This window comes from Scomber scombrus, chromosome 16 (assembly GCF_963691925.1).
Source record: "Scomber scombrus chromosome 16, fScoSco1.1, whole genome shotgun sequence".
Classification (NCBI taxonomy): Eukaryota; Metazoa; Chordata; class Actinopteri; order Scombriformes; family Scombridae; genus Scomber; species Scomber scombrus.
Window position 1 is genome coordinate 9,816,344 of NC_084985.1, and position 13,110 is coordinate 9,829,453.

Consider the following 13,110-nt stretch of genomic DNA (forward strand, 5'->3'; position numbering starts at 1 on the left):
AAAGCTGCCTGCTCCACTCTGTTGTTTCTGTCCTGAATGAAAAGAGGCCAGCTCCTCCTGCCAGTAGAACAAGCTGTTCCCCCAGCCAGTGGAAACTCCTAACACTAGCCTCTGATTAGGGGCCTCAAAGGTGCAGCATGTCAGGATACTTTACTCAAAACTTTCCCACTTTAAACATGCATGTGCGCACCAACACGGTCAATTTTCCACCACTGCCTAACAGCTCAATGTCTGTGTGTGTGTGATTTAGGCAGATGAAGTACCCCTCAGTTTCCACAGCTTTTCCCTCTTCCAACAACCATTAGATTAACAGCCACTTTGGAGCCTGTTTGTACGTTCAGTAATCAGTATCACTTCATTCATCAGTTAATGAAACACAGCAGTTGTGGAGCACAAGGTACAGAGCCAGCAGGACCATATACTCATCGCGAGGGGATGATGTAAGAATACGTGCAGTCAGGATGACGGACTGCCTTGTAGACTACATTTGTTTGGATTTTTAAACAGAGTTAATGCTCTATAAATAAGACACTTTATTAGTTATTGCTTTTTAACAGCTGCAGCTCAGATTGTTTAATCTTTGGCATGAGTTGTGCTCAAAAAAGACGATTTGTAGAAGATGTCTGTGCTTGTTATGTCATTTTAGATGTCTAATACAAGGCTTTAACCTGAAAACACTATATTCGTAGGGGTAAGGGAATAAGGTGCATTCCTACCAAGCAGCTTCTTTGTATGCAGTGGTGCAACTGATGTACTGATGTGAGTGTTTACAGGCTATCAAAGTTCAAACTCCAATATGTGACAAGATTGCTGGTCAAGAATGAGGTAAAATATCTACCAAGAAGAACTTTTACCGCTGTAATTAAGTGACTTTTACAATTCAGTTGCACTTTCTGGGTATCCTTTTACACCATTTTCATTTAACTTGACTGTCATGTACATATTGAAGTTTGTTACTGCTATTTTTCAAAAAGCAAGAAAAACAGTCAAGTTCACATTGTGCGAATGTCATTAAATCAAGAGGATATTATATCAATAAAATATCTCACCACTTTAAGGAGTATCACTGAATCAGAAAAAATGTTGGTGATGTGGGACTGCACTAAAAAATGTTATGTTTATAACATTTTATTACTGGACACTATGACTATACTGCACAGTGTATATTAATACATACATTTATTATGGTACGCTGATAGGTTTTAGGCCATTCTCTATTCTTAAATTGTATTTAATTTAGTTTAGTTTATATTAATTATATCTTTTATTTGACATCTCCAGAGTGTCCCGATCTCAATTGGATTGTCATTTTGCCATAAATTGAGCAATCAGATCTCTCTGACTGAAATCAACACATTTTTTATGGTAAATTCCTCCATGTTTATGTTTCTCTGTTTTTAGTGTATTTTCTTTTCCTTCTTTGTTTTGTTATACATTTTTAGTATTGCTTCATCTGCAATTTTTATGCTGCTGTCTATCTATCTATCTATCTATCTATCTATCTATCTATCTATCTATCTATCTATCTATCTATCTATCTATCTATCTATCTATCTATCTATCTATCTAATCATGACCTGTTCACTTCTTCTTGAGTGTGGTTTAAGTCGAGTAATAAACAAATTTGCATGTATAATATCTACACTTCTGTTTAAAATTATACTACATGCCCCTAGTAGTGCTTCAGTAATTCAAAACTCACCATAAAAAGTGGGAACCGAGAAATGCTTTCACATGACTGCCACCTGCTGTTTAATAAGTGAACTCCACATCCAAAGAGGACCGGCAGGCAGTATGGCACAGGTCGCATTCAATCACCCCCACCCCCTCCCCCCCTTATCCCCTAACTCGGAACCAAGGAATCTCAAAGTCCTCAACTTGTCCTGCACGTCTGCTTATCAGCGACCGACTACTAACAAACAGCATTGTCTGGATAAGAGCCAAAGGACAAAACTGTGCGGCGCTGCAGGAGGAGAAGAAGGAGGAGGAGGAGGTAGGAAGGGAGGGGGGCCACTTGTATAAAGTCTAAGGGCTGAACATGTGGGGCCACACTGACAGAGAGACTCCAGACTGACGCCTCTGCGCTCCTGTGTCAATCTCAGAGGACTCTCACTGAAACAATTTGCAAAAAGCAGGGATACACTGGATCATTACTTTTTCACTTGTTTTGGATTATTTATTTTCTTGAGCAAAAATTTTATTTTAGCAGAACCTGGAAAATGGATATGTACATTTTCATCTCCGTGTTATCAGTGATGTACTCCTGGAGTTTGTGCACAGGTAAAAAAAAAAAAAAAAAATTAAAAATTGCATGATTTTTTTCCCAACAGCCAAAAGAGTATAGGAAATTGTGGTTAAATTATAATGACTTGTATTAGTCTATTCAACCATCTGTTTATCATACCTTTGCATGAGTGCAGATCAAAATCTCACTGCAGAATCTTACCCTGACATATCCTGACATATATGTAAGTATGATGTTTATGAGCACTGTTCTGACAAAGATGATTTAATTGCAGTCCTATCAGCACCAGCCACAGAGACACCCACCGCCTCCACCGTCACCCAGAGGCGCCATGTGCGGACCAAGCGCTGCTCCTGCGCCACTTTCCTGGACAAGGAGTGCGTCTACTTCTGCCACCTGGACATCATATGGGTCAACACACCTGAGTAAGTCACCTTTAGCCTAATATTATTTGACAACAGTTAGAGAAATATTACTTTAGTCTAACAACCCTGGAGAGATGTTTATATAGAAAATGAAACGTAATTAATTAGAAATATTGGGTAAGTTAACGTTTTTGCGAGTGGGGACGCTAACTGTTAATGTATGGGGGTAAATTAACTGTACCTTAAGTGTTGTTTTGCCCACCTTCACAGTCCTGTATACATGTAACTTTAAAAAAAAATGGGCTGTCACAAATATTTAAAAGTATTTGGCCGTCATATGTCCCATTTTTTAATCTAAATTGTTCGTTTGGTTTTAACCATTAATTTCTGGTGTTTAATTAATTAATTGATTAATTGATTAATGTCTCTGTCACTTACAGGCGTGTCGTCTCTTACGGATTGGGCAACGCTCCCAGGACGAGGCGCGCCGTCTCGGACTCCATGGCAACCAGCACCGGACCTCGCTGCCGGTGCCTCCGTGAAAACGACAGCACATGCAGAAACTTCTGCTTACTGGAAAACCCCCTCAGGTATTACAACGCAGCTTTAAATCACCCAGTAAACAAGCAATGCCAACCCCAGGCCAAACATCTATCATGTTTACTGTCAGTGATACTAGAAATCGCCCGAGTCTATCATTTTACTGCTTGTTTGCACCACATGTGAGAACAAGTTTCGCTTCTTAAATGGCCCTTAAATGCGTCGAAACTGCTGGATGAATAATTGAAATGTGATCCAACTGTCATCATGTGTTTTTTTTCACCTCCTGTGCGCTTTCTTACAGGTATGAGACATCACCAGACACGGTGATCCACTCCGCCGAGGGCGATGGCTGTGCTGGGGCTCAGTGCAAACACAAGCTGGCAGCAGACACGGGCAGGATTAAGAGGTAAGACAATCCGCTAAGACTGAGGAGAATGAATACCTTAAAGTGTGTTTGCTGAAATAAATTGATACGGTAATTATATAACCACACGCAACACTGAGGTCTTATAGGGCATGTCATTTCTGCATGCATGAAACCTTGTGAGCCTGAGAGATGAAAACAGTCAAGCACGTGTTTTAGAGACAGAAATTTCAAGATTAACCCTCAAGCAAGGAATTCCCTGTATATGATGATGACTAAGCACCATTATGAATTCCATAAAAACCTCTAAGGTTTTGTGGAATTTACTCAAATTAACCTGCATCACTTTTTCCTACTTAACTAAGAGTGATATGGGTAATAGCTCCTCTCTTTACTCATGTACCATCATGTTACAAAATGAAACCCTCTCAAAGTTTGCGGCGCCTCATGTCTGCACTTTGACACATTAATAAATGGAAACAAAAACTTAAATCTCTTTAAGACAGTCAGAAGTGTGCTCTGCATGACACTTGGCATACTTAGCAGTTGGAATATGAGTGACTGACAGCTCAAATCCACCTGTAGGCTTACCTTTTCACACAACCTGAGAGATCAACGGTTCGGATGTCTGATTGCTTTCTGTCTTTGTCTACAGGATGAGGAGTAGCAACAAGAAACGGGTGTTGCCTCAAATGCTCAGGGCTGCGTTGAAAACCCGCTTGCTGCTCAAGAAGTGGAGTGTGAGACAGCGCCGCAGGGCAAGAGCATGGGACGGCGAGAGCTCAGCCTCCTAAAGAAGACAGAAAACCTCCGCACCTTGTCACACAGAGGACGAAAAGGGTTTCATAACCCTTACTCTAAAAGCCATCTGCCAGAGAGGAGTCCTGTGCAGCAGCCCCTCAAGAAGACACTTGGAGAGCCTACACAAGCCTGGCAGACGTCTTCCATGTTGGCTTGATGGCTGTCTTGAGGTGTCAGCAGCAGAGCAGAAAGCATTTACACCTCGACTTGGTTGCACTTCATCAGAGAGATGAACGAGGTCAGAGACAATATGAGGAGTTCAAGTGACAAGAGATAAGCTCAACAGAGGACTTGGACCTGCTCCGCAAAAATCAAGGACATTCACTGATCTTTTCAGATGTCATGGCCAGACTCTCTACAGTCGCTGTAACTCATCTGAACTAAAAAAAAACAAAACACCAAATAGCATTTCAAACCCTTCACTGACATTAGTGGGAGCAATTAATATAAATCTCTGTTACAGAAAATCAACACTGCCATATATGGATGAAGGCAATTCTACTTATTATATTTCAAACATGCCATTATTTTCTCCCACAGACGTCTACGTAGAAGGGATTATGTGTCTTGTGTCATCACTTTACACAGAACATTTTTCACTGACTGAAACTATTTACTGCATTTACGTAACAGGTCGTCTCCTGTATGTCAGGACACAGGTCATTGTAGCTGTGCAGTACTATAGCTCCTGGGAGTTCCCCATGCTGATGTTATTGCAGATTTGTTTGCATTTACCATAATTTAATATTTTCCACCACATGTTATGTATGTTGTTGCTACTACGCGCTGTGTGTTATTTATTTATTCATTCTACACTTAACGTAATTTGACGGCCATATTGGTTGTATGTTTGGTTTTGTCATTTCTATGAAATGTTTTTGTCACTGCGGTGCCGTATTCTGGCCAAACTTTAATAAATGTGTACACACTTATTTAAATCTAACTGATCAACTCCTTCTTCTTCTTCTTGGGATCATTATTATGCTGATATTTGAGGCTAAGATAGATGACAGACTGGAGAAACTGAGAGTTTTGTTAATCAGATGTGTGCAAAATTCAGTCTGGGTTCAGTGTATGAAGATTTTCAAGATGGTAGATAAAATTTGAAAAAAAGCAAAAGTGAAAGAAAGGCAGTGTGAGAGACCTGGATGAAAACAGAGAGTATTAGATGTGATGACAAGAAATTGTTGATATTAAAGACAACGCAGCAAACAACAATAAAACCCGGCTCACTCAGCTCTTTTTATCTCTGTGCCAAACCAGTGTATACACAGCAGTTTCTGAATCAGCTGAAAGTGGATTCAAGGTTTCTCTCAGCAGCTTGGATTTTAAAGAACTCCAACAAATTGTTTACTTTCAGCCCTGCCATGATCTCCTTTCTCTAAAATGCCTTTTTTGACATCAACAGTGTACCACCTTCAAACTTGAGCTCGTCACAACTTTTTCTAATAAGTGACTCAGCGAAATTCAACAAAGCCTGGGTCACGTTTATGTTATTTGCTCAACTTACCTTCCCTGAGCCACCTATTCGCTCAGCTCTGATGATTATTGCAGATACCAGTCATTATTAACTGCTGCTGTTCTTTAATCACCCTTTACCACTCCCCCTTAAGGGGATTTGCATCTGTTTTTCCTCCCAAGTGAACCCAGACCTCCCGGCTCTTCTGCAGATATCTTCAGTTTCATCTATGATTGTAAATCAACATATTTCATTTCAGTGAATCACTCATGCAGCGAACGTCACTGCTGTAAAAATTAAAAAAAACCTTGCATCTTTATGCAAATGCCAAGAAATGAAGAGAAATGCATTTACAGTCAACTCACAAGATGATGAATATTCATCCGTTTATGTGAAAATGGAAAAAACTAATAAAGATTCATCCAGTAAATGTGGACATAGTAAAAAGAAAGAAAGAAAAAAGATTTACTTTCAAGCTCTGTAAGTAGAAGTTATTTTAAAGTATTTTCTAACACCACAAACACTTTTTTTCAAATGTTGCAAAGCCGAGATTAAAGTGGTGTAAAAGTGCTACATCAATCTGTCAGATTTGTCCCCTTTCAATCTCAGTGTTGCAGATGAACGTCCTACAAGTTGTTCTTGGGCTCAGTTCAAACAGTGGTGCGCCTGCAACTTGCTCCCATCACTCATCAGAGAGCTGCTTGAACTGCCAGCGGAGAACAATCCAATGTAAATTGGTTGAAAAGTCTTATCTATCCAGCCCATTTAGCAAACAAATCCATGGCGGATTCTGCACCTCAGGCTTGTAGTGTAAGAAACTATTGTGTCCCTCTTGCGTGCAGAGTCCAATAATAATAATAATACTGATGTCATATTTTCCAGACAGACCTACTTTTTGTTTGCAAAACAATTTTAAGACAAGTCTGGTGCAGCAGACGGTCAGGACCGCAGATACAGACTAAAGACAAAAGAGATTGGCAGACATGCTAGAAGAGCGTTCAGCTAGATTCAATCCCACAATGTACAATCTTTGCTGGTTTCATTTCACGTCTCGTTCTGCTGATGTGTATCTCAGTCTCCTGTGAATGGAAATGCTAAGAAGTCAACAAGAAACCGACATTACGATGCAGCAAGTTATTCATCTACCACATGTTGCATAAGGAGAGAAAGTGAACATGGATGCTGACACAGGTGATGTTTTTCTATTTAAAAGTGCTTCTATTATAGCTCTTTTTCATACATGGCTCTCATTATGAGTATATGATATGAGGTGAAGGTGATGCATAACATGTCTTCAGTGCTGGAAGATGCACCGAAATCCTCCTTTCAAAATACTCTTACTTTATACTCTTTTTTAAAAAATACTCAAGTAAAAGTACTCATTCAAATTTTTACAGCAGAAAAATGTATCTAAAGTACAAGTGCTCATTGTGAGGATAAATGGTCCCCTTTAGCAGACATTTAGGACCTTTTTGTAATGAATGTAATGTAATCTGTAATGTAATCTGTAATCTGTCTTTATAGTTTTATAATATAATTGAAAAACTGTGAAAAATAGCTGTTAAATAAATACAGTGGGATAAAAATACAATGTTTGCTTCCTAAATGTAGTGGAGTAGAAGTATAAAACATACATTAGAAATACTCAAGTAAAATGTACTTATTTACTACCCACCATATCAGCCGTTACACTGATTGACCTCGTTATCAGATTACCTTTATCAACATGTCTGCCACACGTTTGCTTCCACGATTTAGCTCTTTTACTCTTATCTTCAAGATAAATCATGAGTCAGCCATAACTTTATTAAGCTCTCAATTCTTCAGAAGTATTTCTAAAAAGGAGATAACTTAATATACCTGCACATGGAAGAGGTTAACAGAATGTGGACTGGCCCGGGACCCAACACAATGGCACTTACCCTCTGAACTATGCAGCTCTATGCAAGAAACTCCCCTGAGACATTAGCTTTTGGCATAACTCATTAGTCTATTGAATAGAGTGAGCGCTAACATAATAGCCCATTACACAGCGAGGAATCTCCTCAACGCGACAGGAATTCTCCAGCTCAGGAGCCGAACAATAGGACTCTGTGCAAGGAACGTTTGGGCGGGGCAGACTGGCCTTGACTGCTGACGTCTGACCAACACCCTGCTCTACCTCCACACACCCAGTTGTCCAACTAACACTCCCCGCTGTGCCAAGGCATCTCACGAAAGCCTGCTGCGGCCCGATCAGAGGTGATTAATTACTTTGGCTGACGGGAGTCAAACTCAGGATTTGGTTGAAAAGGTCAGTAGGAGTCAGCTGGGTGACTGAGCACCCAGAGAAACCTGTCAAGGAGGTTTTCTTGAGAAATTTTTTTGGGGGGGTTGGGTCGGTGCGGAGGAGAAAGTCTGACTGGTATCTGGCAGTCTCATTCAGCCTCGGGTGAATTTGATTTGTCATCACATCAGGGCGAGAGGGGATGACACACTTCTCAGAGTAGATTAAGGAAATCTGTGCAGGTATCTCTCAGCACTCTGTCTGCCTATAATCCTGCTCTCAGTCCAGCCCAACCCAGTTTCTCCCTCCATCCATCCCTCCCTCCCTCCCTCCCTCCCTCCCACCCTGCCTGCCTGCCTGCCAGGAGCACAACAAGTACTAAAAAGCATTATAGTATATCCCTTTAGATATTTAAAAAATGCTTTGCTGACAAACATAAATGTGAGGATGAGTCGTGTCTGCAGTAATGCTCGTGCTTGTGCTGGATTTATTCAACTTCACTGTACTTTGAAATCAAAAGAGAGTGGGGGGCCCTGTCACCCAATCACTCATAAGCACATTCGGAGGGAATGTTCAGAATGCGAGGAATTATACACCATGTTTCACAAACCAGCCACAGTTTGAACTCTGTCGTCCAAAATTAGCTCGGTCAAAGTCGGGGATGATGAAAAACGCTTATCCCATAGAATCTAAATATATACACATTACCTAACACATATAAACACTTGATGCGCACTGATAATAAATGCATTGCAAAAAGATGCATTCATTTGGCACTTGAGGTAATTATTTGCATTTTTGTCGGAGTGGATAACAGGTGTTCGGTCTTAGAGCATTCCAGATGGAGTAATTCCCCCTGTCGAACATTCATCAATGCCTGATGTGAAAAGGCTTGAGGGTGTGCTTTCTACAAGTACTAGTACTAGTTTTCCCTAGGTGAAAGCTTTAAATAGCAGAACAAACTCAACAGAGTCATATGTGCAGTTATGTTTTCCTTGAGGCTTTACTCTAAATGCTATTAAAAAGGTTCAAGGTTATCTTATTCCAATAATAACGTGCTGCTGATGGGAATGTCGCTTTCAGCTTGAGGATTTTGACCCATATTTCTGCTGTAATTGTCAACAGTAGGCGCTGAGATATTGGACCCAGAATAAACATTACACTATCTGGGAAAACACTTTGCCGTGCCAACATTGCAAACAGACAGATATCAATCTGATTTGGGTTCCCGGAGATAATTTCAAAGACAAATACATAAAGAAATGGGGCCACTCGCTAACAGTAGAATGCAACATGCGTGTTATTAAGCACGCCTGTGTTGCTGTTTGTTTTGCGCTCTTTTGTCACCGTGTTTGCTTACATTGCTAGGCATGTGGAGATGAAACTCTTACTCTGTCATTCCCCTTTTTTCCTTGCTTTGTCTCTCTCAACACGTGATGAAAATCCCTTGTGAAGGATGCACAAGCTAAACGTTGATAGACACTGATGCCATGTAAGAAGCATTGAAGGCTTCTCCTTTGTGTGTAAAACATTTCAAAACAGACATTTCATCAGCGATTAATGTCATTATGTCAGTTCTCGTTTGCTAATGTGTGTAAAATAGCCATGTCATACTTAAGTCTTTAGACTAAGTGGGTTTGAAACAACAACTACTTTGTGTTAGATGTTTGAATTACTCCAGAAATTTCATTTGGAGCAGCTGTCCAATAGACAAACAAGCATCAGTCCCAAAGTGCTTCATCGTCAAAGACATAAAATCCAATACAAATCAAATCAAATACAAAACAAAGACCCCAGATAAAATACACAAGAGGAAAAAACATAAGAGACAAAGTAAAACATTAAATACTACATGCTACTTAAATGCTGGTCTGAACAATAGCCGTTTGTTGCTGCTTTTTAAAAGAAGGGGGACTATTCAAAGCTTCAGGGCTGCTGGCTGGAAGTCTAAAAACGTGTCTGAGGTACGCTTAGAAAACCCTGAGAAGTAGACCTTTTGGGTGCAAAAGGTCCGTGAAGTAATGTGGAGTCTGGTCAAATCGTGATGATGCTAAAACTACTGATAATCTGTCCCAAGACAACAACACATTTTGACACCAAGCCAACATTTCCATAACTAGACATGGACATTTCTGGGTCTATATTTGTATTCTAGGGCTCTACTGGTTTATCTCTGCATGATTTACAGTTCAAAAACTCTTTTTAACTGTTTTTATGCATCCCCTCAGTTCAGCCTCTGTCTGAAACAGTCTGTTTTAGCTCCTGTCTCTTTAAGACCCCCCTCCTGATGGGCCCAATCTGCTCTGATTGGCTAGCAAGGGGGACCCAACATAAACAAACAGCAGCAGTAGTAGGAATTAGCTTCTTTTCTCTTAATTTACTTCTCAAATATATCTGTACATATTCAAGCTGTAATGTGATCTAAAATATGCGAGCGGACAATGTGAACAACACATGGAACAACCTTAGCAACAAAGGCTACAGAACTGACGCCTGTTTGTGAGCATGCACGAACAATCTGTCATTCTCGCGAGGAGGAAGTATTTGTAATATTGCAAACGAAGGCTTTTGACTTGCAGGGGACATTTTACAGTACATATGTCCAACACAGGTTTTGGACCATTGACCATGTTTAACATAGACGTCCGACATTGTAACAGTATAAACATAACAAAAGATCGCAAAAACCTTGATATGTCCACTTTGAATTCTATAGTTTATTGTCCAGTAAATAGCTTGGATACCCAACATGTCAACAATATGGATAATGAAAAACATTTTGTTTTTTGCTTCATGGCAAACTAGTTTTGAAATTATTTTTAAGTTTATGACACCCATTTAAAATACAGTAGGGTACTTTAAAAAAAATAAAGTAATAGTTTAATTTTGCATCGCTTCATTTATCAGAGTAAGATATCAATCTCATTTCTGTATTTTCAAGAAATATTTAGACATTTTGGGGAAAATACGCTTATTGACTCTGTTTTAGAGGGTTAGATGAGAAGATAGATACCACTTTTATATCGGTATGTTGAGTATAAGGCTAGAGCCAGGAGACTGTTTGCTTAGTTCACCCTGAATCTGTCCAAGGGTAAAAAAAAAAACCTACGAGCATCTCTAATGCTCACTAATTAACAAATGATATCTTGTTTGTCTGACCTGCACATAAACCAAATTATAATTGTAATTTATTGGCCAGGAGTGGTGAGCTGCTGGTTTTGTCTTAGTCAACGAAAAGACAAAACTATTCCTTTAAGGGCGGAGCTGAACTCAATAGATGTTTAGCCTAGTTTCACATGAAGACCAAAAGCAGGGAGAAACAAATACACCCACCAGCACCTCTAAAGCTCACTAATTAACACGTTGTATTTTGTTTGTTCAATGCCTACATAAACAGAAATGTAAAAACAACAATTTGCGGATGTTATGGCTTTATTTTTAAACTATGGACGAATCCAAAATAGTAATTTCCCTGTTTCCAGTCTTTCTGCTAAGATTAATGCTAAAATTAGATTAATATTTATCTTCTCATCTCCTTCTCAAAAAAGAAACGCATTTTCCCAAAATGTTGGACTCCTCCTTTAACAACAGTCTCACACACTGACCCTGAACACGCCTAACTCAGTGGTGAATGACCTGAGCCAGCGATCAGAGTCTCCACTATCCAGCTGCCAGCGACAGCCAGCCTGGGCTGGGACAACAGCAGCGAGAGTCCGGGTTTTTGTTTTGACAGGACAGCTGCCAAGTGATAAACTTCTGGGTTAGACTCATTGTGTCAGGTCTTTTTATACTCCATCATCATCCTCTTTAGCTCAGCTTTTCATTGTATATGGCCGCGCCAAGATGATTGTTCATGTTGGGGCCTGGAATTTTTAATTTGTCTCTATTGTCAACAAAAAAACTTGGTGGTTAAATCAGACAGCAGCCAAAACAATAACACATGTCACGAGCCATTTTCATCTCTGCACTGACAGCATTCTTAATATCCCGCAGATATTTGTATAACCTTTCTAACCATTTTTTTGATACTGTCTCAAGTAAAACATTTGAAAAGTAAATAATCAACATTCAATTATTTTTTCAAGGAGTGACATAATCTTTGGCCAATCAGATTACATAACGAGCTGACATTTCTGCTGGTAATTAATGTTGTTCCAAGGAGTCATAACTTTTTCCAGGCCTTGGTTACAACAGGTATCACTACATCATCATGTCACTTTATAATGCCATCCCACGCATGATGTATTATTTGAAGCAGAATTAATAGAAGAAATAAGCTGGTTGCAGCAGGCCTTCAACATGTTTCCAGTTTCTTAGGTGTGTTAAGTTGGATAGATGTAGTTCAGTGGAAGTTCAGAGATTTAATCCCATCCTTAGGCGGGAAATAAGGGAGCAACAATACGGGATGAGCTGCAGAAAAAACTGTTCTAAAAATACGGGATCTTAAAGGAATGAGAAGACTGTTGACATGTGTGCACTGGCATAATGTGGATGCAGCCCGAGATGTAGACATCCAAATTCTTTGAAGTGAGGAGCAGCAGAGGCCAACAGGTCTGTGCAAAGTGCATACAGAGGAATGAGCTGGGGTGCCTATAGGTGAACCCTTATTGACAGAGCCACTGCTCACATTCAACCTGTTCAAATTCGGTGTATGAGCCGCTTTAAAGTGTTGGCTTTCAGGACCAAAACATATCAGTACAGAGACGCATATGTGGAACATTTAGAGAGGATTCATTCATGTTATCATAAGGTCTGCAACACCAGGTTCTCAACCTTTTCAGTGTGTAACCCCTTAAAGGTACTCTGTGCAGTTTTTGACCAATAGGAGCGCTGTGGAGTAATGTTTTTATGAGCTGACCCACGTTGTGACCCCAGCTTGTGCTGGACATTTCCAAGATGACGCAAGTGGTATGATTCACATCCTGCTTTGATCGTTGGTTGGTGACGGTAATGCTCCGACAAACAGAGCAATGCGCAGACAGTGACGAAGACGACTGATGACAAGCAAGTAAACATGGAAACACACAATGCACAATTCAAAATAGTTTTATAAACAGCTTTGCAATT

At 40.0% G+C, this 13,110-nt stretch overlaps 1 protein-coding gene across 1 annotated transcript; it reads left to right on the top strand.

Moving 5' to 3' along the window:
• The first annotated feature begins 2,069 nt into the window (after positions 1-2,069).
• edn1 (endothelin 1) lies at positions 2,070-4,317 on the top strand. Its single transcript, XM_062436285.1, has 5 exons — positions 2,070-2,280; positions 2,520-2,670; positions 3,051-3,200; positions 3,455-3,559; positions 4,179-4,317. Exons 1-5 carry the CDS (start codon positions 2,220-2,222, stop codon positions 4,309-4,311), a joined length of 600 nt encoding a protein of 199 aa, XP_062292269.1. The 5' UTR covers positions 2,070-2,219; the 3' UTR covers positions 4,312-4,317.
• Positions 4,318-13,110: the final 8,793 nt, after the last annotated feature.